The 26,051-nt window shown below is 43.1% G+C and overlaps 2 protein-coding genes across 7 annotated transcripts in view; one reads left to right on the forward strand and one right to left on the reverse strand.

Moving 5' to 3' along the window:
• The window catches only part of magi2b (membrane associated guanylate kinase, WW and PDZ domain containing 2b), a 105,263-nt gene extending 83,908 nt beyond the window's left edge, over positions 1 to 21,355 (forward strand). For 2 of the 6 annotated variants that reach the window (XM_034085155.1, XM_034085157.2), the window contains exons 12-22: positions 6,325 to 6,356; positions 7,915 to 8,107; positions 8,301 to 8,416; positions 10,977 to 11,169; positions 11,955 to 12,194; positions 14,029 to 14,214; positions 14,652 to 14,898; positions 16,148 to 16,367; positions 16,515 to 16,658; positions 17,162 to 17,300; positions 18,291 to 21,355. In XM_034085155.1, coding sequence (XP_033941046.1) covers positions 6,325 to 6,356; positions 7,915 to 8,107; positions 8,301 to 8,416; positions 10,977 to 11,169; positions 11,955 to 12,194; positions 14,029 to 14,214; positions 14,652 to 14,898; positions 16,148 to 16,367; positions 16,515 to 16,658; positions 17,162 to 17,300; positions 18,291 to 18,970 — 2,390 coding nt within the window. In that variant the 3' untranslated portion in view covers positions 18,971 to 21,355. Of the gene's footprint in view, positions 1 to 6,324; positions 6,357 to 7,914; positions 8,108 to 8,300; positions 8,417 to 10,976; positions 11,170 to 11,954; positions 12,195 to 14,028; positions 14,215 to 14,651; positions 14,899 to 16,147; positions 16,368 to 16,514; positions 16,659 to 17,161; positions 17,301 to 17,625; positions 17,715 to 18,290 lie in introns of all 6 variants that reach the window. The other 4 variants (XM_071203486.1, XM_034085158.2, XM_034085159.2 and 1 more) reach the window with 4 other exon arrangements.
• A 262-nt stretch (positions 21,356 to 21,617) lies between these two features.
• Positions 21,618 to 26,051, reverse strand: part of ergic2 (ERGIC and golgi 2) — a 10,653-nt gene continuing 6,219 nt past the window's right edge. Inside the window, exons 7-13 of the mRNA XM_034085912.2 lie at positions 25,921 to 26,013; positions 25,786 to 25,841; positions 25,530 to 25,628; positions 25,343 to 25,440; positions 25,098 to 25,260; positions 22,485 to 22,564; positions 21,618 to 22,349 (exon numbers count right to left, since the gene is read on the reverse strand). Of these exons, the coding sequence (XP_033941803.1) occupies positions 22,269 to 22,349; positions 22,485 to 22,564; positions 25,098 to 25,260; positions 25,343 to 25,440; positions 25,530 to 25,628; positions 25,786 to 25,841; positions 25,921 to 26,013 (670 nt within the window). The 3' untranslated portion in view covers positions 21,618 to 22,268. The remainder of the gene's footprint in view (positions 22,350 to 22,484; positions 22,565 to 25,097; positions 25,261 to 25,342; positions 25,441 to 25,529; positions 25,629 to 25,785; positions 25,842 to 25,920; positions 26,014 to 26,051) is intronic.

Raw genomic sequence — 26,051 nt, forward strand, 5'->3', positions numbered from 1 at the left:
TGCTTGTCTGATCAGTAATTAGTTTATTTGCTTCAAATTCAGTTTCCTTTATTCTGTTGTTTACTCATAAGGACTACAAAGGCAATTGTACATAACACAAGTGTCTAATTAACCAGATCAAGAACAAATTGAAAGTATATACAAATATTTAACAATAATGATTTATATACCACGATTGAAAAGCTAAGGTGCTTTACAATAAAAACATGATAAAAGTAATTAAGATCCGGAATATAAACAATCTGAATACTTACAACAAATGCCATCAATTAATAAAAAAACGTACAATAAAAGTGAGTCTTAAGAAGAGATTTAATGGAAACCACAAAGATTGCCTGCCTTGCTAAATGAAACGTAATAGATATATTGTAGCTTTTGGTTAATAAGCATGTTATTTCAATGACGACATCAAATCATTTCCAACTTTTTTAATACCTGGTGATTTTCCGTGATCTATTTATGATAGCAGTAGTGGCAGAAATGCACACATGTACGATTAGTATAAAACCCTAAGCCTTAAAGAACCAGAACTGTTTTAGCAAAAATGAAAAATGGGCATGAGCAGCTACCCAGCTAAATATAAGTTGTTTCTTATTGAGATGCACAAATCTCATGTTGCTATGCATCTTCAACCTCAGCTGCAGCTCCTGCAAGAGAGGAGTCGAGTAGAGTTGACAGTGAGAGCTGAGAGTGCAAACCAGATTTTGATTATGACACTTTAGAGAACCGTTCTATTTTTGAACACTTTCAAATGACTTGGATTTTATTCAAGTCTGTAGATGAGATTTTATTTTTGGAATACTACAAAGTTTGGAAGTTAGAAGAAAAATTGGAAAACTTTTATTAATTTTGTCTTTTTAAATAACAAGAGTGTTTTTCTTAAAGTGTAATAGTTCAGGATTATTTCTCAGACATAATATGGTTAAAAAAAAAAACACTAAAGAACTTCTGTGTTCCCCTTGGGGAATTAGACAAGACTTTTTATGAGACACTTGAAGAAAAATACAATTTAAAAGAAGAGTATTTGGTTATTTTTCATGTAATAGCTCATGCAGATAATACAAAGAAATAAAAAAAAAAACTACGGACAGTGTAAGCAGATGTCATGGAAAGTCTTGTGTGTCATCATGTTTTCTAAACGCGGCTTTATTGCCAAACAATGTTTTCCAATTTAAAATGCAGTGGAGAGTTTGGATGGATGCTCTGTGGGAGCATACGACACCAACACTGCTGTGGAGAAGCGGTTTAATTCCCACTGGGGACCTTCAAAATAAATGCGGTTATTTTACTGTAATGTGCTTTGGACAGAAACGGCTCTGGAGAATGTTTTCTAACCGGCTGAACTGGGGCCTGTACTACGAAGCCGGTTCAACCTAACCTGGATATGTTTGAGTTAGCCGGTTGGCCTAATCCAAAACATACGCGCTCTCGCTAAACTGTACTACGACGCTGGTTATCAAGTGGATCGCTCAAGCCAGCCGTGCCCTATCTAGTTAGGTGCGCGTTCACATGAAAGGGGTGGTATCTGGAGCATTCGACCAATCACAAACATGGAGAAGCGTACTGACAGCGCAGCGTCATAGGCTACTTCCTGAATGAAAATTCAGGAATAACTATAATATTAGACATATGAAGAAGTTAAACTTTAAACATCCATGACTTAAACACTTTATCCAGGATAAAAGCCACATAGCTGAACCTGCAAGGTGAATACAGCTGGAAAAAGAAAAAGTGTTTGAATGCGTACATTAACAGGTTAACGAGTGGATCTGACTTTAATTACATTTGTCTCGAGTGTTTCGTCAACTTAATGTGTTGCTTAAAATAATACTTCTGCATACAGTATGTGACACTGTGAGTGTTGCACGGCCAGATACGGCTCAGCTGACTCAGATAAGGAGAGATATGATACATTATGAAGTGATATGCCGCGGACTGTACTTAATGTACTCTGATCCGGTTACTTATGTTGTGGCAGATATTTAAGTAAGCTTTCTTAACGCTAATGTTATAATAGTCAGATTGCTCTGAAGATGGAGGTGATATTCTATTAATGTTCACGTTCACACAGTCGGTGATTTTTGCCGGCCGTCTTTCCTGCGACGGCAGCTTTTCTGTATTTCCTTTCTCCTGTAATATGACTTGATCGCTTTAAACTCCGCACACTGAGCTCTGATTGGTCAGCAGGCGGTGCTTTCACTGAGTTGATCTCTTAGCCTGCAACCTAACCTGGTCCCGACCAGGTTAGCCGCTAAGCATAAGTTACCATGGAGATCTAGCCTGCTAAAAAGAGAACCAGCTTCGTAGGACCGGAAAGCCGGAGTTTTCCCTGAATTTAGCCGGCTAAGCGAAAATCCTGCTTCGTAGTATACCCCCCTGGTTGGCACGATGTTGTTTGGCCACTTGTTCTGACATAAACTCTGAAATGATGACGCTTTGATTTTACAGACAGCACTTTCATAGTGCTCTGGAGTCATGAACGATCAACTCTAAAGTTATGCTTGGTTAGGACAATGGTAACAAAGGGAAACGAGAAGCCAAAAAGCTCTAACCAAAACCCCTTCAGTCCTATTTAGGATCTTTAATCTTAGCTATGCCTTGATTCACTGATCCTATGTGTTTTTCTTTGCGTCAGATTACCAACCATCCTGTCTGAAAGCCTGTATTGGAAAATGTTCTTCCAAACCATTTTTCCTCCTCACTAACTTCTCAAGCAAACGTTACATTTAGACTGATGGTATAGTTTGTCTGTGTATTAAGAAGGGGTTACTGTTGTTTACCAATACCTGTCACATGTTAGATCCATCTAACAAGCCCTGCATTGCAATGAGCCGCTCCACACCACCGTTTTGAATGTTCTGCACTCGTTCAGTATTGTACCGTTCTTTTTCTTTTGAAGGGAAAGAAGGAGATGACCACACACACTCAGTCTGAGAACCTAAATGAAAGCGGAGTTATAACGGAGCAGAGAGAGCATTTCATAGTGGTGCATTTTTGAGTGCTGAGTGATTTTCCCTGAACGAAAGAATGGAGTGTGGCCATTTTCTATTTGTTGCCACCTGCGAGGAAATTAAATTGCACAGTGAACGCTTTATTTGTTTTACAGGTGCTCTTGCTCTGATTTTCTAAAAGGTGTTCTGGTCACAGGGTTACATTTTAATTAGATAATTTCCCGAGGCTGCATACCACTGAGCCCGTGGCTAACTGACGAACACGCACACAACCGCTCAGGGATTAACCATCGAGCCTGTCCTCTGTCCATAATAAAGACACAGTTTGTAAGCTCATTGTTTGTTTTTGATGTGCCCACCTGCAGCTTTGCATCTTACTTTGTCATGCACATTTAGTCGCTAAGTCTGTAGTTTGTCTCAAGATGAATTGCCTTGAGTGAAGGGTTAATTTGCATTGTTTCAGAGACGATAACAAGAGGAATTATAAATCCACTCTCTTTTAAATCTCTCCCTTTTTCATGGATGTTATCCAATTAGGGACGAAAACAATCAGTCTCATATGCATCTCAAGTTGAGTTAATTGGAGTGTGGCAGGAATTATTATTGTAGACCTGAAAGACAATCAAAGACATTGGCACCTAATGATCCTGATGCATCAGACTATCTCACGTGAGTACTGCTGGGTGCTTATTTACATCCGCCCTGTTGTCTTCCGTCGTACAGTTCATTATTGGACATTATTGGAGATGTATCGATGAAATGTTGCCTCATCCAAGTGAATTAACTGTGTACTGTATGTTGTTCATTGAATTACACTGTTGATTATGTGAAAGATAATAAATCCTACTAAGTCTAATTTGCTCAGATGACATGTGTTTTGCGCAGGAATAAGAAAACAGTGTTTTATGTGAATGCATGTCATCACTGTGCTGTGTGTGCAGCAGAGATCAGATGCAGAGCCAACATCTGCCTCCTGGTGGTTAACCTTTGCAAAGACATACCCTCAGGCTTCACTGTCGGATACGCCATTTAAAAAGGGTGCTGTAATTCAATATACAAATGAGATTTCCTCACACAGATTAATGCAACATCACATGTACATACACAGATTTGTACTCAAATGTACACACAGCTTGCAAAGTGCTGAGCTGAATTTGCCAAACGACGTCCTTCCCCCAAAGCTGCCATACCCTCCAACCTCACCAGTTTCTATCAAACAACTCAAAGGAAACAGCCCCACAGGGACTATCAGGCTGACACACCGGGAGCCTCTCTGGCTCTGTGTGTGTCGCTCTCCTCATTGCAGGGTGAACAAGAGGACAAGGTCCTTTACAGTGACTCAGATGAGCAAAATGTCAGGAACGTTTAAGCATGTTTGTGTTCACAGATGTATGATTTCAGTGCAGAACATCAGTGAAATTAAGCTCGCTCGCATGTGTTCATGGGAGAGCATCAGTGCTTTGTGCTCAACAGACAGGGTGTTAGACTTGCATGTGTGAGCGTGTGTGTGAGTGTGTTTGTATTTGTGTTTGTCTGTGTGTCTGTCTGCTGTAGTGTGGGCTTTCTGCCAGACTTCCACTGAGCTGTGGTCGTGTTCACAGCTCTGTCCCCTGACATCCCAGTTTGAAGCGTAGCCAACCACAGACTACAGACATTGTGCTGCACCAATGAGGATGCAGATCATGGCTGTGAAAAAAAGGTGTCACGCTGCACAAGCCAATCAGCCAGATCTGAAAGCCATCCAGGACTCAGCAGGCTAGTCTGTGAGGCCGGCCTGCCAGACTGTCTGACCACTGACTCCAGAGAGAGTCCACGTGCTGCCTCTCCACCAATCAGGCCTTTGCAATTCATCAGCATTCATAGGAGTACACCACACATCCAGCACATATGCCATTGAGTTGTATTAGCATTTAAATTAAGCTTAAAGGCCATTGTGCCTATGACTCTCGTTTTTAATATGAGTGAACAATTGCCTTGTAGCTCATACTTATTTCCCTCAGTGGGTCATAAAGGCAAGTTTCCTGAGATTAAGCTATTAGAATTCCTTAAAGGCTTCCCTGAAGGCTGGTATTCCCTGCAGGACGTGGTTATTAGTCCTAGACCCCCGCAGAGCTTTCCCACTGCGGCTGCCGCCATACTGAAGCGCTTCAGCACCACGGACAGTTCTCCTCAAACCTCCATTCATGTTTACCTTATGCAATCATGAACAGGGAGGGTTTCTATCTCCCTTTTCCTCATGTTCTTTCATCCTTTGGCCTTCTCTAAGACACAGCAGGGAAGTTAGTTCTTTTTAAAGCAAAAAATGTCCAAGCGGAAATTATGCTTGTGCGAATAGATATGGGTTTGGGTAGGGAAATATATCTGATAAAAGTGTAAGGAAAGTTACAAATAAATGTAAATGTTCATTTAGTCTTCATACGGACTGGCAGGAATCCAATGCATACCATTTTCCTCAAATCTCTCTTCGCTCGCTGATTTTGAAGTTCTGCCATTCTGCAGCAAAGTGCGCTGGCCTTCATCTCACACATCTGAAAGTAGTTGGAGAGTCATTCCATAAATACATTTCGTCCAGTGCTCTCTGACATTTCTCCGGAAATCTCATAAACTGAATAAATATTTAATATTTGAGGCTTCTCTAAAGAATGTTTTACAAGCGCCCACGTCTGTTAAAGCATTCATCAGGGAAGCTGAAGGAATCTAGTGTGCTTCATGAGTGTGTTAATGTATCCTCTCTACATGTATGAAGATTCCAATTGCATGTTTATACAAAGCAGCACTTGTATGTGATCAGCCCCATGTGTAAATGTATGTATTTGGGGCTGAGCAGCATAACTGCTGTACGTCTTTGATTCAGCGGAGTCACAGGGGAGCTGTGTAGATGAGATTGTTGTGATGTTAAGTGCTCCCTGCTTCCTATATGCAGATAAAATATGACTCGCTGAGAAAGTGTGTGTGTGTGTGTGTGTGTGTGTGTGTGTGTGTGTGTGTGTGTGTGTGTGTGTGTGTGTGTGTGTGTGTGTGTGTGTGTGTGTGTGTGTGTGTGTGTGTGTGTGTGTGTGTGTGTGTTGGGGGGAGGGGGGCCATGCTTATGCCTGCAGCCAATGATGTAATTATGTTGAAAGTAAACGCAACAGCCAAACTCATTTTAACAAGAGTTAAAGTCAAAACAGAGGAATTTGAAATAAGTAAACTGTTAAGAGGAGAGGATTTACAACTTGTTTCCAATATCTCAAGAATAAAACATTTGCACATAGGTTGCATTATAGTTGTTTTCTGTCTGTATAGTTGTAATTGTCTGTAGTTTTGTTGTTTCGTATGAAACAGATTATCCGAGTCTGCTCTCTGTAAACTGTGTGTTCTCTTTCTTCCTCAGGCCACATCTCTCCGTGGAAGGCCTCCAAACAGGTATTATATTTGAACCAAATGCTTCTGCTTGTTTCTGTGTGTGTTTTCAACTGAGAGAAAAAAGAGAGGCGGGGGGGAAATGTTCGTCTGAACCAGATTTGTTTGTTGAAGCAGGGAGGGGAGATTGAAGCGTGTGGGATCAGCTTTTGTCATTGCGGTGTGTTGCCTCAGAGGTGTTTGGCTTTTGCCTCTTTGTGAAATGAGCCAGCCTGTCGTGACCTGCTTATTGGTTTGATCACATCAGATCTCACACCTCACCAGCTGGGGGAAAGCTCTGTTAGAAGTAAACTTAAACTGCTGCTGCTGCTGCTGCTGCTGCTGCTGCTGCTGCTGCTGCTGCTGCTGCTGCTGCTGCTGCTGCTTACATAATCAGCTCTCATTGTTGGTGATACACAGAATACTAAGACATTCTGAATCTGGTCTCATTCAAATTGTGAATATTGATTTTAATTTGTTATATCTGCCCCCAGGCCAAACAAGCTAATCAGTAGCCATAACTCTTAACTAAATATAAATCATAAAAGGTACACTTACAAATACATTTCCTATTTTAAGTATTACATGTATATTTAGTTTATTATTTTATTAAGTTTGATGATCATCTTCCTTCATCAAGGTTACCAGACATTGTTCCCTGCACATAGTCTTCACTGATATGCATTTTCTTATCATTTGCAAACCTCCATCGAGCTAATTAATCACTGTGAACATGAAGCCCTTATTTGTCAAATTTCTGTTTCAGTACTTAATTGTACCAGACTGCAGTTTTCTTGAAAGCTGATATAATTGGTTTACCGCAGTTACCAGACTTTAGTTGCACTTTGAATTCCTATTCGTCTTATTTGCACAACAGCTGCTGCTGTATATAATTGCTGCGCTGTTGTTTTTCTACACATATGCGATATTACATCTAATATTACATCTTATATCTTGTATTTATATAAGAACTGTGCAGGTCAGTGTTGTACGCATATCGTTTTCAGCTGTATGTTGTTTTCTCTTCCTGCTTGGTGCAGTAACACGTCGGCTGTTCCAGCATTGGGTGACCGTCATGAGTGGACTAGTTGCCCACATACACCTTTTTAGAAAATGAAATCAATCAATCAATAAGAGGCCAATAGAAAGACATGTAACTTTTTATCCCACAGTCAAATGTTTCGTAACAAACCAAATGCATATTTGTATTCAAGATAATAGTTTACATTTTGAATGTTATTCTGTTATTGCTGCACATTTTATGAAATGCTTTGTTTGCTCTTGTTGACTAAATCAGATCAGCAGCAGATTGACATTGTGCAAGTAATAGATGTGGTTCTTAATCTTTTTTCACCAAAATATCATCAAATTGCTTTGTGCTGTTTGATTTTAATGAACCTCCCACCTGTTTGCTCTTTTCCTTACACCTGTGCAGAATGCACTTCACACTAAATTACCAAACAGTCAGGCAAATCGTTTCAAGACCAAGAAATGGCAAACAGAACATTTGCTGCCTGCAATGGGTTCCTAAAATAAGAATGAAACATCTGTTGTTGATGCTTCTGATGTTGCTGTCTCCTAGTTGCCTGACCAGTGGGACCCACATGGCAGCCCCCAAGCCAACCTGTCCGGCCCGGGTCTGCAGCCCAGCACGCCGTTCCCAAACCAGCCCCAGCACCGCACGTCTGTGCCGGACTCCACCGAGGGCTTCGATCTTAACAAACCGGATCCCTACGACCTCTACGAGAAGTCGAGGGCCATCTACGAGAGCCGACGTGAGTACGGTACTCTCATGAACGATGGAGCATTATGTTGCTGTGAATTGTGGATAATATTGTAGCCTTTATTTAACCAGGTGAAAATCCCATTGAGATCAACGATCTCTTTTTCAAGGGAGACCTGCATATGCATATGGTGATTTTAATTCAATGACAGAGTCCACCTTTAATGTCTTCACGTGTGTCTCAGGTCCAGAGTATGAGGAGGTGGAGGTGCACCTGCTGAGGGAGAAGACCGGGTTTGGCTTCCGCATCCTGGGGGGAGACGAGGCCGTGCAGGCTGTGAGTCCGGACGCCCGTGACAAGGCTCGTATGGGACGGGCTGGACCACACACATATTTAACCTCCTACACACCAACACCTTACCTGCACCTAACCTCATCTCACTCTTCATCCAGCTACACACATTTAACTAACATACGCTGCACACACATTTACACACAAGGGCTCACATTATCCTAACTGCTCATTGCCTCCCATACTGAAACACCGCATTTAATGTCCAAGTGTGAAACAGCATGAAAACGAGGGGTTACGTATGGTAACCCTTGTTGTATAAACACAGGTGGAGCCCTCTACTAGACTCTATGGGTACTACCTTATCATGCGAGCATTCACCTACTGAAAATTCTATAGACGTAGCCGGCCCCGGGGCGGGCCTACCTGAATGCATGCACAAGCCCACCGTATATAAGGCGGCCACGCCTCCCGTTCCCGTCATCCTACACTTCTCTTCAGCGAGCAGCATAGGACAGACAGGGCCTCTGAGTAGAGGGCTCCGCTTGTGTTTATTTAACAAGGGTTATAATACGTAAACCCTCATTATATCTCTCACAGGCTCCGCCCTCTGCTGGACTCTATGGGTACAGTGGGCGGAGCCCCGATGTATACACGCGCTGTCGTCCCACAACAACACTTTTCCATCTCACTGTCTCTGACCGGCTTTCTGGTTAGCAGCCGCTGCTCGTAACCGTGGAGAAAAAAATTGGGGCTGCGGCTGACAGAGCACACCCTGACGCACTTACCCCGCGGAGGTGTGCTATGACGTGGAGGACTCCACCTCCAGCCCCTATGGGCCCAGTGCGTGTCACGTCAAAAACATAAACACATTACGCCCGGGGAGGGGGTCAGATGCCCACTGACCCACAGCCCCCCTCCCTCCTCACCAGTCCTGCGTTGCCCCAGCAAGCACAGACGATGAAAAGGAGCCAGACATGTCCAAGAGATACAACTTTATGAACGTGCATATGTCCTCCACACTCACGCCGTTAAATAAGACTGTTGACACAGCCATAGCTCGTGTAGAGTGGACACGGACCCCCATGCGGAAGGCTCTCCCCGCCTGTCCGTAGGCACGTGCAATGCACTCGCAGAGCCAGCCTGCCAGGCGTTTCTTGGACAGGGCTTTCCCGATCACCCCGCCCCCGAAGCACACAAACAGCTGTTCAGTGTGTCTAAGGGCAGCCGTGCACATAACACGCTAGCGCACGCACCGGGCAGAGGAGGTGTAATTTAGCCTCCCTCGCCCCACTATGGGGTGGAAGATTAAAGCCCCCCAACTGAATAGCCCGGAGGTCCCTGAACGCACAGCGCTTTGACAGCACTTCCTGCGGTTAATCACACTCACATGCGCACGCCCACTGGCTGCCTCCTATACTGGAGTTACAACTGGGGCGGCGAGTGGGGAATTGTGTCTCATAATGGGTGCCCAATTAACATCGTATGAAAACGGCCTTGCCGATCTCAACGAGACATTATAGGAAAAAGCGGAATTGTGGAGAGAGATGACTCTTACTCTGGGATAAATGCAATCGTTTTTACTGAATGCATTTTTCCCACACACACACACACACCACCTTATGTCCCTGAATGGAGGAGGGATGCTGCAAAACTGGAGTGAGTAACCCAGTCTCAGTGCCCCGTCCACCCACTCTGCCAGTACACAGTTGGGCTTCCATTCCCCATAAAACTAGGGGGGTGCTAATGACTTATCCGACCGGCCCACATCGTCCGACCGGCCCACTTCAGTACCGGCCCATCGGGATTTGTCCCGAACGTCCCGATGGCCAGTCCGCCACTGCCAGGCAAGGTGTGTTTTCTGACAACAGCCCGCGCAATAGCGTCTCTTGAACGCGCAGTGCTTTGACAGCACTTCGGTTTATTCCACTCACGTGCACACGCCCACCTGCTGGCTCCTATACTGGAGTTTACAGCGGGGTGGGGAGTGTGGGACAGTGTTCCTACCTCTAGGGATGAGCAAGAAGCAGCTACGCTGCGACTACTCCTCACCCACGTGACCAAGGAGATCGATCCAAAGAACCCTTCCGTAAACACGGAGGCTCCCAGGAGATCAACCCAGTCCTTTGGAAAGTGCCATGCAGCGTGACCCGACAAAGGTAAACGGAGCCATCCGCCCCGCTGGTATGGCCAACGTGAATGGCACCGCCTCGGCCATAACCTGGTCCCCCAAACACTCGAAGCAGAGGTGGTGGGGATCGGCACCCGCCATTTAAGCCTGGGCACGAAGGACAGGCCCGGGTCTCTTGAAGTGGCGACTCCATGGAGGTATGATAACTCTTTCTTCTTCAAACGTCTAGTAGCCGGCCCCGGGGCCGGCTACTAATTCTCAGTAGGTGAATGCTCGCATGATAAGGTAGTACCCATAGAGTTCAGTAGAGGGTGGAGCCTGTGAGAGATATAACTATGATCCTTAAAAAATGTAGAAGGAGAATAAAAGCAAGGTGGAAAGATGTTACCATGATATAAAACTAGATCCAGCCTGGATAAAGCAATTACTGAGTGATTCCACTGTGTTCCATTCTCTTCACCTTCATCTATGCTGCTAATATTGATTGTCTTTGAACAGATTGTTATTGGCGCTATCATAGAGAACACTCCCGCTGAGCGCGATGGGCGGCTGCGACCTGGGGATGAGCTCATTTCTGTGGATAAAAATGTGGTTGCTGGGAAACCACACAAATACGTTATAGACTTGATGCACGCAGCCGCTCGCAACGGTCAAGTCAGCTTGACTGTGAGAAGGAGAGTGCAAATGCCTGGTGAGGACATGTTTTATCTTTTTGTTTTGTTTGTTTATTTCACACTTAACCGAGACTTGGATAACATGCTGGAGATTTCACTGGCACCAAATTAAAAAAAGAGAACTTGTACAGAACACACATGCTGACAATCTGTGTGCAAGATCAGTGTGTACTTCTCACCCACACATCTTTTCTGTGGTAGTAGATCATACATACGATTCGATACGATATACTTTATTGTCCCCGTAAGGACATTTGTTCTGGACTCTGTCCTGCAGTTCAAAAAACTCCGACAGGAGCCCGGGTCGCAGCAGTGCCGCGCCACCTACGTGGCGGTCGGTTAACAGAGCAGGAAACCCACAGAGTGTCTGATCCTTCAGTATATACATATCAAGCCAAGTGCAAAATCTTCAGTCAGACTCCGAAGGGGGCAACCCGGTTGTGGGGTAGGTAGAGCCCTAAAAAACATTCGCATAAACTTCTATATTTTCCCATCATATGAGCCTGTTTTGTAAAAAAAGTTAGCGTTTTGACCAACCACACAAAGATAAGGAGGTCGGTTAACAGAGCAGGAAACCCACAGAGTGTCTGATCCTTCAGTGCAGTATAAACTTCATAGTACATACAAAATGTCAAGGCTAAATTTGGCTTTGGCACGGTTGCATGCAATATATTCTGCAGAGCTGGAATGTCTCCAGCAGTTACATCTTGGGCTGCTTTATATTAAAAAGCTTTAATAAAGTAACAGCCATCGAGAGCAAATTGATCATGTTTCATGGTAGCTGTTGCCTTGACTCCTCCAGGTGAGCTGTGTCCTGTGAACGGCCGCAGCCCCGGCTCTGTGTCGACCCAACACAGCTCTCCACGAAGCGACGCAGCCTCAGCTTCGGGCCCTCCAGCTTTAGCCGTCCCAGCTGCCACCTCTCCTCCAGAGGGATCCGCCCTGCAAACCAGTGATGTGGTTATTCACCGCAAGGAGAACGAGGGCTTCGGCTTCGTCATCATCAGCTCCCTAAACAGACCGGAGAACGCCTCCGTCATCAGTGAGTGGTTTCTTTCTGGAGACTTAAGGCTGTTACTGAGGGCCAATGGTGATTTTATAAATCCAGACAACTTAGAATCCTGAGGCTGGTGACTGTTTATGAGGTTTTGCTACTGTCTCAATCCAAGTATAATATCATTAAAACATATTTAAATGGTTTATAAACTATTACATTTTTACCAGACAAGGCCCGTTGTGTTTGCACTGCATTTTCCCTCAAAAACAGGGTCAGAAGTATAATATCCATCTTATCTGATCCACTAATAACCAGTGGGCTTCATGCCCCTTACCAATCAGTTTGCTGCAGTGGTTTTACTCATACCTTCCAAAAGCTTCATAACTTTTATTGGCTGGGGTCGAAAGAGTATTTAAAAGTCTTAAGTTTTGCCTTTTAAACATACTGTATGGTTACACTAAAGAGAGGTGGTATCTTTTAACAGAAGATGGGATTCTTGAACCAGTCTCATTGCACGCTGAATAATTTATAATTGAACATTATTATGGTGTATTTAGTTCACAGTAGTCATTATAATATCAAACATTAGTTCAGGGTGTAAATGTGCATGTTCACCAGTCCCTTAAGCCCCTGTCACACTGTCCCGAAGATGGCCCCGAACCACACACGAAGGCAACATTTACATTACATTTAAGACGTACAACTGCAATGAAAGTACCAAAAACAATTATGTTACAGTACTATGATACTGTACTGATATCTTCAGACTTTGTTCTTTACTTTCTCCGTCTTTATATGTAGAAAATATTACGTTTTCTCCGTAATGTTGTTTCCATAGCAACAACAACTTCCTGTCAACTGTCCTTCAAAATAATATATTATATCCTTTTTAGTTTCACAGAACACAAATTGGGTTATTTACATAAACATGATTTTGTTGTGCAATAAAACAACCAGATGGACACACGATAAAGGAAATGTTCAAATTCGGCTGTGATCGTAGCAACATCTGGCCATTCGTGAGGGCATCTTAAGCCATCGTATGACCGCTGGCGGAGTTTCTCAGGCTCCGGCAGCAACTTCGTGAGCGGAGGCAAAATCTTTGGCATGCCAAAAAATTGCCGAAGGACCTTGCGAAGGTTCATTTTCGTGTTGAATTCGTGTGTCAATTTTGCCCTTCGTAAGGCCATCGTGAGGGCATCTTGTTATCCTCGGTGCCATCGGGCATTCGCCCCGATCAGAGTGAGGGTGAATGCACCGATGATAACACGAAGATGACACAATTTGACAAGATGCCCTCACGAGTGCCTTACGAAGTTGCCGCTCACGAAGTTGCCGCCGGAGCCTGAGAAACTCCACCGGCGGTCATACGATGGCTTAGATGCCCTCACGAATGGCCCGATGTTGCTACGATCACAGCCGAATTTGAACATTTCCTTTATCGTGTGTCCATCGGGTGTCAATTTCGGGACAGTGTGACAGGACCTTTAGGCTCTTCTCTGCTTCTGGGACTAGAAAGGTTTTATACTTAAGTGGAAATGTTCAGTTTTCTTCAATTTTTCTATCTCTAAAAAAACATGAAACACGAAAACATGTTTTGTGAAGATGATATTGCCCTAAAACAGTGATTAAGATCTTTAAAGGTACGTTTCATAGCAGATTTAAACAATGTAAATGTTTCTGTTTAGTGGCATTGCTTTATCTGGATTAACAACATTTCAAAATGTAATGATTGAAACTTTTTAATGCCAGGCGAGGCTCTTGTTGTAACACAATCCATGTTATTCTCTCCACTTCAAAATAGCTTTTTTATTAGTGCTGTTTTGAAATGTTTCTTCCAAATAGCCATTAACAACCACCTTGTTATGCCTCTTTCCAGCGGTGCCCCATAAAATAGGCCGCATCATCGAGGGCAGCCCTGCGGATCGATGTGGGAAGCTGAAGGTGGGCGACCGGATCCTGGCGGTGAACGGACAGTCCATCATCAGCATGCCGCACGCAGACATTGTGAAGCTCATTAAAGATGCTGGGCTTACTGTCACGCTGCACATCATACCAGAAGAGGGTGAGTGTCTGTGTGTGACATGAAAACAAATACTGTGACTTCAGTTTTATGTGGCAGCTTGTTTTGGTTTCCCCTTTATAGAAGAAAACTGCAAATGACAGACAAAATGTATCTTCTTAGGCAGGTTCACTGTAATCCTGAAAGGAGCACAATGTCAGGAAGGAGCTTTCTCTAAGTGTTTTGTTTATGGTGACACTTGAACATAATCCAGAACCAAAGGGTTGTCTGTTCTGATTTTAGCAATAAGACAAGCCAAAAAGTTGTAAGGCCCTTTCAGGTTATACAGAAGATAATTCAGTAGTTTTCTCAAATACATTTCAGAAAATTCTGAAAGTTCTGCAGTCTTCTGAATCCTGAGCACATGTCCTTTGTCAAATGAGTTTTTTTACTCTCCTCAAAACTTTAACAGAACAAATCTTGTCTCATCTCCATCACAGGAGCCCATTCTGGCCCCGGCTCGGAGAAGCAGAGCCCCATGACCCAGAAACACAGCGCCCAGACCCAGCCCAACCCTGTAGCCCAGCCCGGCCCAGGAAGCCCCCAGCCCGGCCAGACACCAGCTCAGCCCGGACAAACCGTGAGTGGCCCCCCCGCACCAGCAGCCTCCCAGCCGGCTGGATCCCAGCAGAGCCCGGTCAGCCAGCCCTCCGGCCCCCCGCCGCCGCTCTACCTCCACGACGGCAGGTAAGACGGCTGTTCTAGTTTGTAGATTCATTTGAGGTATTATATGTAACATTTCCGTTACAACATGTGTACAAAAACAGGGTTACTGTTCGTTTGACTTGGTCGCCTCCCTTTTGTGTACCCGTCAGCGTTTTAGTTTTATGCCTTAAGCTGTCAGAAACTGACTTTTCATACCTTTTCTTACACCTTTTTACAATTAACATTTTTCATTTAAGTCGGTTTTAACTTTATATTTTACCACAATTAAAATCTTAGCCATCAGACATCTGTTGAGCAGGTAATTTCTCTTACGATAAAAACATCCTGAACGATGAAGGACTCACAACAAGGAGATTCTGACTCCAGTGACCCAAAGCTACTTCAACTATACATACACACTGTATATAGGTGCGTGTGTGCCATCCTCTCCTTGCATGCCAGTCATTTCAGGAGAAAACCTTTTTCTCAGTCAGACTGTCAAGCTGGTTTCGTCTCTGTTGCATTACACCACTTCTACAGTGGCATTGAATAATTTACTTCAAGGTATCTCTTCTATAATGCAGGAACCCAGCGATCAGGCCCTTTCTCATGTCAAAACTATAGAGTGTGAGTGTGTGCATGGATAGGCGTGTGTGCATGTGACACTCGGATCAAGAGCAGCACTCCCAGAGCTGTGGATGTATTCCCACTTTAATAGTAAGAGCTTGATAAAGTTCCATAACGGAGAGCGATATCTCCATCATGTTGGTATTCAGCCACCTTAGCTGCAAACACTTATGCAGCAAACTTAGCTAAAAGGTGTCTTGACATTAACCTTCATGGTTAGCAACACTGTCTATTCATTCAGGAGAAGACACACATGGATATGTGAGGTTTTGTGCAGTCCAAAAAATACTTCTAATAAGTCCATGAGTTGAGTCATTCATATTTTATTTTGTGCGCTGATATGGTTGGTGGATGTAGCTTGCAAGAAGAAAGTAGTTCCTACTTGAAACTGCTCAGAAGGCCTGTGGATTATCTTGAGTAACCGGGTCATGATCTCTTGGAAGAAACATTGCTGTTTAATTTCCCTACATGAATCAACAAATGTTTATCTTATCTTCATTTTGCAATGTTCCTTCTTTTTTTTCTCAAAAGAAAGCAGAATTCTAGTAATAAAAAAATATATATATATTCTAATTTTGTTTAAACTGTCCCTTTAATTCTTAAAACAATATTCTGTCGATTAAGCCACAAACTTTTCCTTTGATGTTGTTGCTTTCTCTCACAGGTCAGAGGTAAAAGCCAGACAGGATGTCAAACCTGACTACCGCCATCCTCCATTCACTGATTACAGGCAACCTCCAGTAGACTACCGTCACCCGCCGGTCTCTGATTACCGCCAGCCGCCGACGCTGGACTACAGACACCCGCCTGGCATGCTGGACTTCAGACAGCACCCTGCAGCTGCACAGTTTCCTCTGGGGCTGCCTCCTGACTTCAGACCCCAGGTAAACCCAGACCAGGATCCATTCACTTGAGATGAGACTGAGTTGTACAGTTAGCCACCACACTGTGGAGTTGGTTTTCGCTATAATGGTCATACACTGTTATTTGCGGTGGGTTTGTTAAAAGTTCTCTACGTGTTTTTTCTGTAGGACTATGATTACTTTACGGTGGAGCTGGAGAAAAGTACAAAGGGTTTTGGCTTCAGTATCCGCGGGGGCCGAGAGTACAAGATGGACCTGTTTGTGTTGCGCCTTGCTGAAGATGGTCCCGCCATACGTAATGGAAGGATGAGGGTGAGACGACAAAGTTGAACAGCTCTTGTTGTTTGTTTGAGTCACAGATGTACACTGAGAAGCAGCAATATGTCAGTTTGACCATCTTAACGTTCATCAAAAATATACACATATCACAACATGCTTGTCTGTGATTTATTCATCTCAAAGAATTTAAGCTGTTTTGAAATGTAAAAGCTCATAGTTTAGCATTTCAAAGGAAGACCGTCCCTGCTGTTGCTCTTTGCAACATGGTTATTATCTTTCACTCCTTTTACCAATACAAATCTTTAATTGACTGTGTGCCCTGCTTGGGGCAGAATTAGCTCATAGTTAGGAAAGCGTGACACTGAGTAAGTCTATGTGCACATGAACTCAGCTCACCCTTAAAAACTCCATTTGAGGTTCACTTGAACAAAGCAGCAGCTGCTCAGTGGAGCTCCACACCCACGGTTGATAAGTCTACTTTCTGTAGACAAACACAAGCTGACAGAAATCGACCCTCCGCTCTGTGTGTCCTCCAGGTAGGGGATCAGATCATTGAGATTAACGGGGACAGCACTCGGGACATGACTCACGCCCGCGCCATTGAACTCATCAAGGCGGGGGGCCGGCGGGTCAGGCTGCTGCTGAAGCGCGGCTCAGGGCAGGTGCCAGATTATGGTAGGTAACCCTGGAACAAATTAAGTGTCTAACCTCTTTTCACTCTCCTTAGTCTCTGACCTGATCACTTTCTAACCTTTATACTAGAGATTCATTGTTTGAGGCTCAACAAGAATGCTACATGTTTTAACATTTTAACATTTATATCTTTCTGCCTTTTACTCCTGGCTCTGCAGTCTTTTGCTCTGTATTTAAACTTGTCTTTATGTGAAAAACTACTTTGTCCTTATATTAGAATAACACCCTTCCCTTTAGCCCTCGTGTGTTGTAACCCCTCTGCTTTAAATCTAATGATTGGTATAGGCTCTTACTTGCCTTCCCTCAGGAATGGTACCTTCCAACCTCTCCATGTGCATGAAAGGTGAAACACTAAGCTCCCCCTATTTCTTCCTAATGGGACACTCTAAAGACACGGTTTGTGGAAAACTGCACGTCTCTCCATACTGATTAATCTGTGTTCAGTGTAGCTGTGCTCTTGGCATGCGTGTATGTATGGTCATGAGTTAATGCATGGGAAAATGGCAGGCGTGTGAATTGATGTGTGTTTGTCTGCGGTGGCTTCTGCGTGTTGCAGTAAGAGAGCAATATGGTTTGAAGTGACCCTCCAGATGAAATTGTATCATCCTGAAGAGGGCTGTGAAGTGTGTGAAACAGTGTGAAATCAATCTGCTCAGGATCAGTCTGTCACACAACTACAAACATGCTCATTGTTTTCAAGCACTGAATGAATCCTGCCCCACATGTCTGTTGTGGTAGATTACCATTTAGGTGTAGAGGCCTACATGGTCAGGTGTGTGCTCCTCACACACATTTGCATGCAATTTGCCTAATATTATATAAGAATTAGATGTTTGATTTTATTATTGTGTACATCTTTGTTCTCTCTTCTTTTGTCCTCTTCTTATTCTCTCTGTGTGCATGTGCATGCAGCTTTGTGCCACTCTGCTTTTACCTCAGTCAACCTGAGAGTGTTTTCGTGTTCCCTGACAGACTGTGACGGCCCCTGGGATTCCTTTTCTACAGCCCACTCTGCCCTGCAGGAAGTGACCCTCGAACCCTACCCGAATCCATTGCTCTCATCCCATCCAGCCTCAGCCCCAGACTCCCCTCATCAGCTCCCTCTAGAGGCCACAGTGTGCATGGCAGACAAAGCTCCACACCTGACAGACCACAGCTCCATGAGAGGGGCTACAGGTGGCAGGTCCACCCAGCAGAAGTGCATCATCAGGGGGCAGGGAGCCCCTCAAGGGTCTGGAGAGATGGACTGTGACAGACAGCCTCGGGCTTTGCCTCCCAAAGCTGTCCTGGGGAGGTCTGTTGAAAGAAGAGAGCAGAGGCAGAGGGAGACTTGCTCCCCCTGCTGTGAGAGGAAGGGTCTGCACACACAGGCCATGAGCACTGTCTGGCCCTGGGACCCCTATGTGAGTGTGAATCTTAATGGAGCCTCTCTCGGTGGCAGAGAGGGACACGTCAGCCTCCAGGAGAGGCTGGTGTCCAGAGGTCTGTTCCCCAGAGAAGACGAGCAGGCCAGTGGGCTCTGCTGCCCCTCCACATCCATGGAGGATAATCCTGCGAGGAGCACCGCGGCCTCCCCTGGGCCCTGGAACGTCCCTGGCTCTGACAAACTTCCCGGCACCCTGAGGTCCTGGACCTCCACAGTGAGCAGGTAGAATGATCTGGCTGGTTCGGACCGGATCACACTGTCTGGCTCCTCTTTCAGTTCCCCATCAGATGGCTAGGAAACAGCAGTACATCCCCCTCACCCTCTCTTTCTGTCCTGTTTTATTTCTTCATCCACTTCAAAAATCATATTTTCTTTTTCTTTTGTTCTTACAAATAAATCATTATTACACCCACCACCTTAAAAACAAAGGAACTTCACAGCTGTTGTAACATACAGTATAAAACCGATAAAGAAAACACACTACTGCATTTTGGACCCTCAGATGCGACAGTGTCCTGATCACAGATGGAGCAACAATCTCTGATTCTGTGCTTTCGACGCGTACCTTTAACTGCTCGACCGTATCTGGCTCAGATTGGTGAGTGCAACGTAACCTCAGAGGGAACAAGGTTCCTCCAGGACAGAGACATATGAACATCCAAGAGATTTACTTTGCTCCATTTTCTCTCTGCAGTGCGAGAAGAGTGAGAGTACAAATCTGTCAGAGGGGGGCAGTGACACTGACACTCCTGGAAGACATGGCACAGACCCACTGGACAGCCTGGTTAACCCGACATATGTTAGATCTCACATGCCTACCAATATATCATATACTGTAAATGTAAAGATGTGAAAAATATGTACATTTGGTAATCACAGAAACATACCTGTTGGTGTTTTTTGAGGCAGTGTTGTAGTTAGATACATTGTAAAGAAAAGAGAAAAAAACACCAGAACAGTATTTTAGGATCACTATTTCCATGGCCTCGTCTATTACTACATATCAAAGACTGTGCAAGTCACCAAACCCAGTGTGCATGGATATAAACCACCATGTCTTTATTCAAGGACTCACGTGTCTTTTAGAGTTGAAGCATAGAGAGGATAACCTCTGTGGAGCTGACCAGTTGCTACTCACGTGAGACTAAAAGAAAATCCTTTTTTTCTCATGAAATTTAACTTTTGCGTGACTGAAAACACTTTGCTTTGTAAGAACTCATAATAATGTTCTGCGTTCTGTACGCAACTTGATCACAAGTCAAACATGCAGTCATTGTGCCGAACTATGAGCTGTGTTGTATTCATTTAATGCTCAACGGTATAATTTTGTCCAGTCTATATTTCCCATTTCTATGCCTTTTACTGTGCTAAGTGTACCACATCACTGTGGGGGAGGGGCATCGGTGTGGGAAGAGGAGGCCGATGGATATGAGGTGGGGCGGAGTGCCTTACTCAAACTAATGCAGAGCTGTTGCCGTGGTGATTTGTGTCGGGAACTGAATGCAAAACAGATGTTAATGACCATGCACACATATCAGCAACCTGTTGAGTTGTGGAGCCTGTTTTCCTCTGACTTAACACCCAGCAGTATATTTACAGTTAACTTGATGCACTCTTATCATATTGATGATTGCCCTGGTCCCCTGGTGTTAAAGGGGATACAATGTAGCCTGTAGCATTACATCCTCTTCTGGAGTCGTGGTTTCTGTTGTTCCATCAGTTTCATTCCAGCTTTATTTGTCCATTAAGTAAAGGAAACAAACTCAGAATGCTCGTTGAATCTGAACCCAAGACGTTAGATGATCTGTGGAGCGGGTGTTCAATCGGAACATTTAGACCCTGGCAGAGCTGAGGCGTGCTGCTATTGAACGGAGACACCCAAGATGAAGTCACTCTCCTCCTGCATTTCTCCTGATATCATCCATTCCTCTCAACAAGATGTTTGCTCTCATTAAAAATGTATCACCAGAACTTTGGAGTAGTGGAGGGCCAGATGAGTTTAGAAAAAGAATCACGATGCATTGTGACAATTCGCCTGAATGCAGCACGATGGCACATCCAAGCTGTACTGGTAAACTGGTGTAGGCCTAACTGGTCACCTGCTTTTTGCAAGACAATGCACCTGCAGACTGGGACACCCGAAAGACCTGAACAGTTAAATACAACTGTGTTTCATGTGATGAACATGTTACCAAGAAGCATGCCACTAGGCTGTAGAAATGTGTTTACTGTATGTACAAATGTCACATTTCAGAAAAGATGAAAGAATATTTTATCTAGCCCTCTGTCTCCGTCCAGGCCGTCCCCCTGCCTGCTGTGATTGATTTTGTATACAAAAACAAAAAACTGCTTTATTGGAACTTGTGAAGGATGGCACGTTCATAAATCCCCATTGAGATCAAGTATAACTGTGTAGTGTTAATTGTGTATTATTCACCTTGTACAGCTGTATTCCTACAAATATGGTTTACTGTATCATTGATACTGTAGTTTCAAAGACGTGAACAACTATTTTTATGAAATGCGACAGTACTGATATATTACATTTTGCTAAAAAACTAAAAACTTGTTTACTGAAAGATATTCTGAAATACTGTCAAATAAACTCTTGACATGGTGTAAAATATTTATTTGTAGAGATTGTTTTACTTGTGACCTAATGGTGAGAACAGCAATCCACTAATCAGCAAAATCTTAAATGTGAGGTATGCTGCTTTTGAATGTTTCCTACAATCTAAATCCAATATTTTTTGGATAGACAAGACATTTGAAGACGGATTTCAGATATTTTACATACTGAACAATAATGATTGATTACAGAAGCCTTAGGTGAGACTAAACTAGAAACAATGTTAAAAAATAATGGGTTGACATCAAGTTTTAAGTGTTTATTATATAACAAATCAGTCTCATATTTCCAACAATTATTTACCCACAGGAACAATTTAAAACCCTTGTATTCTTTTCGCACATACCGATTTAGTAGCCATGCACACTCACACAGGTTTCCTTTCTTCATTGTAGCTGCTTACACCTCTCGTCATCAAATGTTGAATAGAGCTATGCTGGGAGTTTTCTAAGGTCACCAGACTACATCCAAGAATCAGACTCGTGTTGATTCTGGGGAAAATGCATGTATCTATCAAGCTTACCCTGAGAACAGATCAGTGAAGACAGCTGTGTGAGTGTAACCATGGCGCTCGAACACCAGGTACCATCTATTTAATGAAGTCCGGTCCACAATAATTATGTAAAGAATTAGTATTGGAATCGCTGTGCAGCTTTGCAGTGAAAATGACAGATAATTAGGAGATACCCCTCACAGGCAGATGTCTGAGGGCTCGCAGGCTCATGTCTGAAACTTGCACCAACCCAATAAAACTATAAAGAAATTATACAATGATCAACACATTTTTGAATAAAGCAGGGACGTATTCCATAATAAAACAACTTGTAAACATGTCCCCAGCATCTGGTCGCTGCTCAGTGGGTCAGGCAGAGATGGTGAGCAGAGGGCAGCCGAGTCATAGGGTCTCTTCTGACTGAACGCCATTTTCTGTAGGAATCAAGGTTTCACCGTTTGGCTGCTCATCCAGAGGAGCGTCCTGATGAAGGGGAACACAAACATGCATAATGATCACAGTAAAATAAGGTTATTTTCATAAAAAGAGTAACATTTCAGTTGAGAAATAATGGTGTCTACAGGGTTAAAGGTCATGTAATAATAATAATTGGCTTACCTTAAGATCTCTGTATATTCCCATTTGTAAACGGCAGCAAACAACATCAACCAAGAATCCTATCGCACCATGGAGCATGCCTGCAGAAGAGAAGAAGATCAGATGTACAGTTTCTAATGGGGGTTTAGCTGAAGTGAAAAGAACTTTTCAAAGGTTTTTCAAAATGATGTTTAAGTGCTACCATTAATCTATTAATCATTTATAAAAGGGTGTTTTTGGCGCCCGTTTAATTCAAGTCTTTCACGAGTGACTGTCCACCCTCACAAGCAGAATTATTCCTCAGCAATTTAAACTTGGAACTCTCCAGAAACTTCATCATCTTTGGGACAGTTAATGGCAATACATGAATCATCTCCTCCCATTATCTTTAATCATTTTGTGAAAACTGACAGTCAGCTTTAAGAAGATGATTTACTGGATTAGAGTACAAGATTGGATAAAGTAAAATTCTTAAATCCTGCTGTACCTGATAAACCAGAGGCACTTAGTGTACCATGTCTTCTTTAAAGCAGCATACCAGCATTGATGCCTGCTGTGAGCCCATTCAATGAATCAATAAAAAGACATAAGATTCAATTAAATGTTGCATCTCAAAATAAAATTCAAACATCCTTTTTAAATTGTATTTGTTATGGCTTGAGAAGTCCTAGATCTAACTTGCATTGTTCTGTAGGACCCCTATTTCAGAAACACACTGGAGCTTAATCATGATTTAGCCCAATGGTTCTCAAATGGGGGTACGCGGACCCCTAGGGGTACGTTGGAGTACTGCAGGGGGTGAGATTTATTTTATGTTAATGAAAAAAACAACGTAATTAATGCATTTAAACAAACTGCTAATAGTAGATGTTCTGGAAATCTTAGACCTAGTCAATACTGTGGAGATATAAAATTAGAATGATCAATCAATAAATTGGTGAACAAACAGAGTTGTCTTTCTGTTCTTTATTCGAGGCGCCTCGAAGGCACAGGTCTCACAGAGTGCAGGATAGTCTGCAGGAGTGTGCGCCATAGTCACAGAATAGCAAAGCTTATATACAAGATAGGGCGGGCAGACAGAGTTTTGTGTAGCTAGGCGGAACGCCTCAGAAATATGCTTTCCCACGGATGTCTCATATTGTTATTAGACACCGGTGTCCTTGAGCTGTAGAAAGTATAACGGTTATCAGAATATGGAAGTTCAAACTTTGTGTGAAGAGGAGTAGTTTCAACATAGTCTGCCAAATCAGCTCTGTGGCCTTGAAGCGCTTGAGAATAATAAACCTCATTAGAGTATGCAGAGAAAACAGCATATATCAGGAAATGTTACAGTAGTGTTAGACAATGCTTTTTAGAAGCATTTGGTTTTAGCATATAAGGTAACATAAGAAATTGCCACTACACAGATTAACTACTTTCTTCAAAAGTTTACAGTAATTCTGGATAATAAAATGGGAACAATAAACGGGCTGCTCTCTTTTCCTCTCCCTCTCCTGACAGCTCGTCAGGCTCGTGTTTAGCTAGTTCCAGAGTAGATGAAATAGCTAAGTGTTAGGTCTAACTCTTAGTGTATTTTGCTCGGCTCAACGGTCCGTCACAGCGGACGGAGCTGTGATCATGCAGAGCTGCGTGTTCTCAGTCAGCAGCAGCTGATCTAAACAATATGCGTTGCTTAGCAACGGCGTGTGGCCGCAAAGTATAGCATTATGCATATGTTTATACGAGGGGTCAAAATCCCATGCTCATATATCTTTTTCTCTTCATTCCCCACACCCCAAAATAAATAAATATATATACTAATTTTAGGAAAAGTAACGAAGTTTGAGCAGTGTGGTTTTATATTAACAGAGTTACACATATTTCAAAACGCGAAGTGTAATAACTGCAGTTGCCTCCCTGTCAGCATGACAAAGATCCTCAGAAAGCCCATGTTTCGCACTACATTGTAAGTACAACTTATTAAAAAGATCAGTTCAATGCAACTAATGTCGTCTCAGTGTTATTGCATGATGTTAAAATTGGTTTGCCATGAATTTAGTGATGGATTGTAAACATTTGAAATGTAGCATTTAGGTGTTTCTCAGTTACGAGGTTGTTGTTTTAATAAATCAGACACTGATGGTACAGCGCAGCACTGTACCTCTTTATATAGGCATTTTTTCCCTAACAATTTTTTTTGCGCTGATCAGGGGGTACTTGGCTGAATTTTTTTTTCAAAGGGGGTACATTATTGAAAAAAGTTTGAGAACCACTGATTTAGCCCCTACTATAAATACTACATCAAATAATGAAATTAAATCAAATAAATACTTAATTGCTGCTGCTCATTTTATGATTGACTCCTTGCCTCTAGGCAGCCATTTGGTGCTTTTAGTACAATTATTTATTATTAGTCACAGATAACATTTATTAAGCCTTGTTTATTTTTTGGTCAAATTCATGTAACTATTGCAATTTAATGCGGTTGTGTCCAGGGACTGTTTGGAAAATATTTCAATCAATTTTAAATATAGGCAATATGGAGTTTAGTCATTTTAATAACAATTAAGGCCCTTAATATTAATGAATTCACTGCCTGTGTACAAGTTTGCATCCAGCATGCTACAATGTGTTCCAGTGAGAGAGTTGATTTACCTGTAGTAGAGAAAATGCCTCCAACGATGCCACAGAGTCTGACAAGAAACTGCCAGAGAGGCATGTGCTGCTCCGTGACTTTGACCATTAGTGAGCTGATATCGTATTTCATGAAGATCCCCGAGACTCCATGGCTGCCTGCAGCATGGTTTATCACTCGTTCCTGCACAGCATGGAGAAATACATGTCCATCATACTTATACATACTGCACAAATAGATATACCTGTGTACAATGTGAACCTACCCGCTCAGTGACTGAGTACTGATGAGTGTCCGCAGATATCTTGTATGTGTTCAGTTTGGTGGGCACAATGGTGAGGAAGTACTGAAACATGTGGTTGGCTGGAAAAAATAACCCAAATATTTGTTAGCTCAGTGTAAAAGCATTACATACGCTAATAATGGAATCATGTTTGGCAATACAAACACACATTCAGGAGAGATTTTCTCTGTGCCGTCCAGAGGGCTGATGATCCCAGGAATCACTTCTCCAAAGGACAGGTGGTCGATCCGGTGAGAGAAGTTATAAGCTGTGACAAAACACAACAGTTTTCATCATCGTGAATACATACACAAGTGAATACAACTGCTTTACAACTTTAATGCACAGTAAATATTATCTGTGTTTTCCCCCAGTGTGTGAACAGACATAAAGAAGACATGTGTGCATCAATATAGTGAACTTACAGTCATGGCTGACGAGTGCAGCGAGATGGGCGTGGCCTCTGGGATGGGGGATGGACCTGTGCAGAAACATAAAGGTCAGAGGTCAGCATCTGCTAAATGTTTTCAACTTTACGTTTTAGCTATGGCGATACGTACTTTCCAACGGTAACATGGAAGTTCCCTGCCACCTTGTTAACATACAGGTGTCCATGGATCCTGCAGGCCATAAAGGAGCTGGGACTGTCCTCACTACGGTGAAAAAGACCAAAAACAATGGGGAGGAAATA

Source organism: Pseudochaenichthys georgianus, chromosome 6 (genome assembly GCF_902827115.2).
Source record: "Pseudochaenichthys georgianus chromosome 6, fPseGeo1.2, whole genome shotgun sequence".
NCBI lineage: Eukaryota > Metazoa > Chordata > Actinopteri > Perciformes > Channichthyidae > Pseudochaenichthys > Pseudochaenichthys georgianus.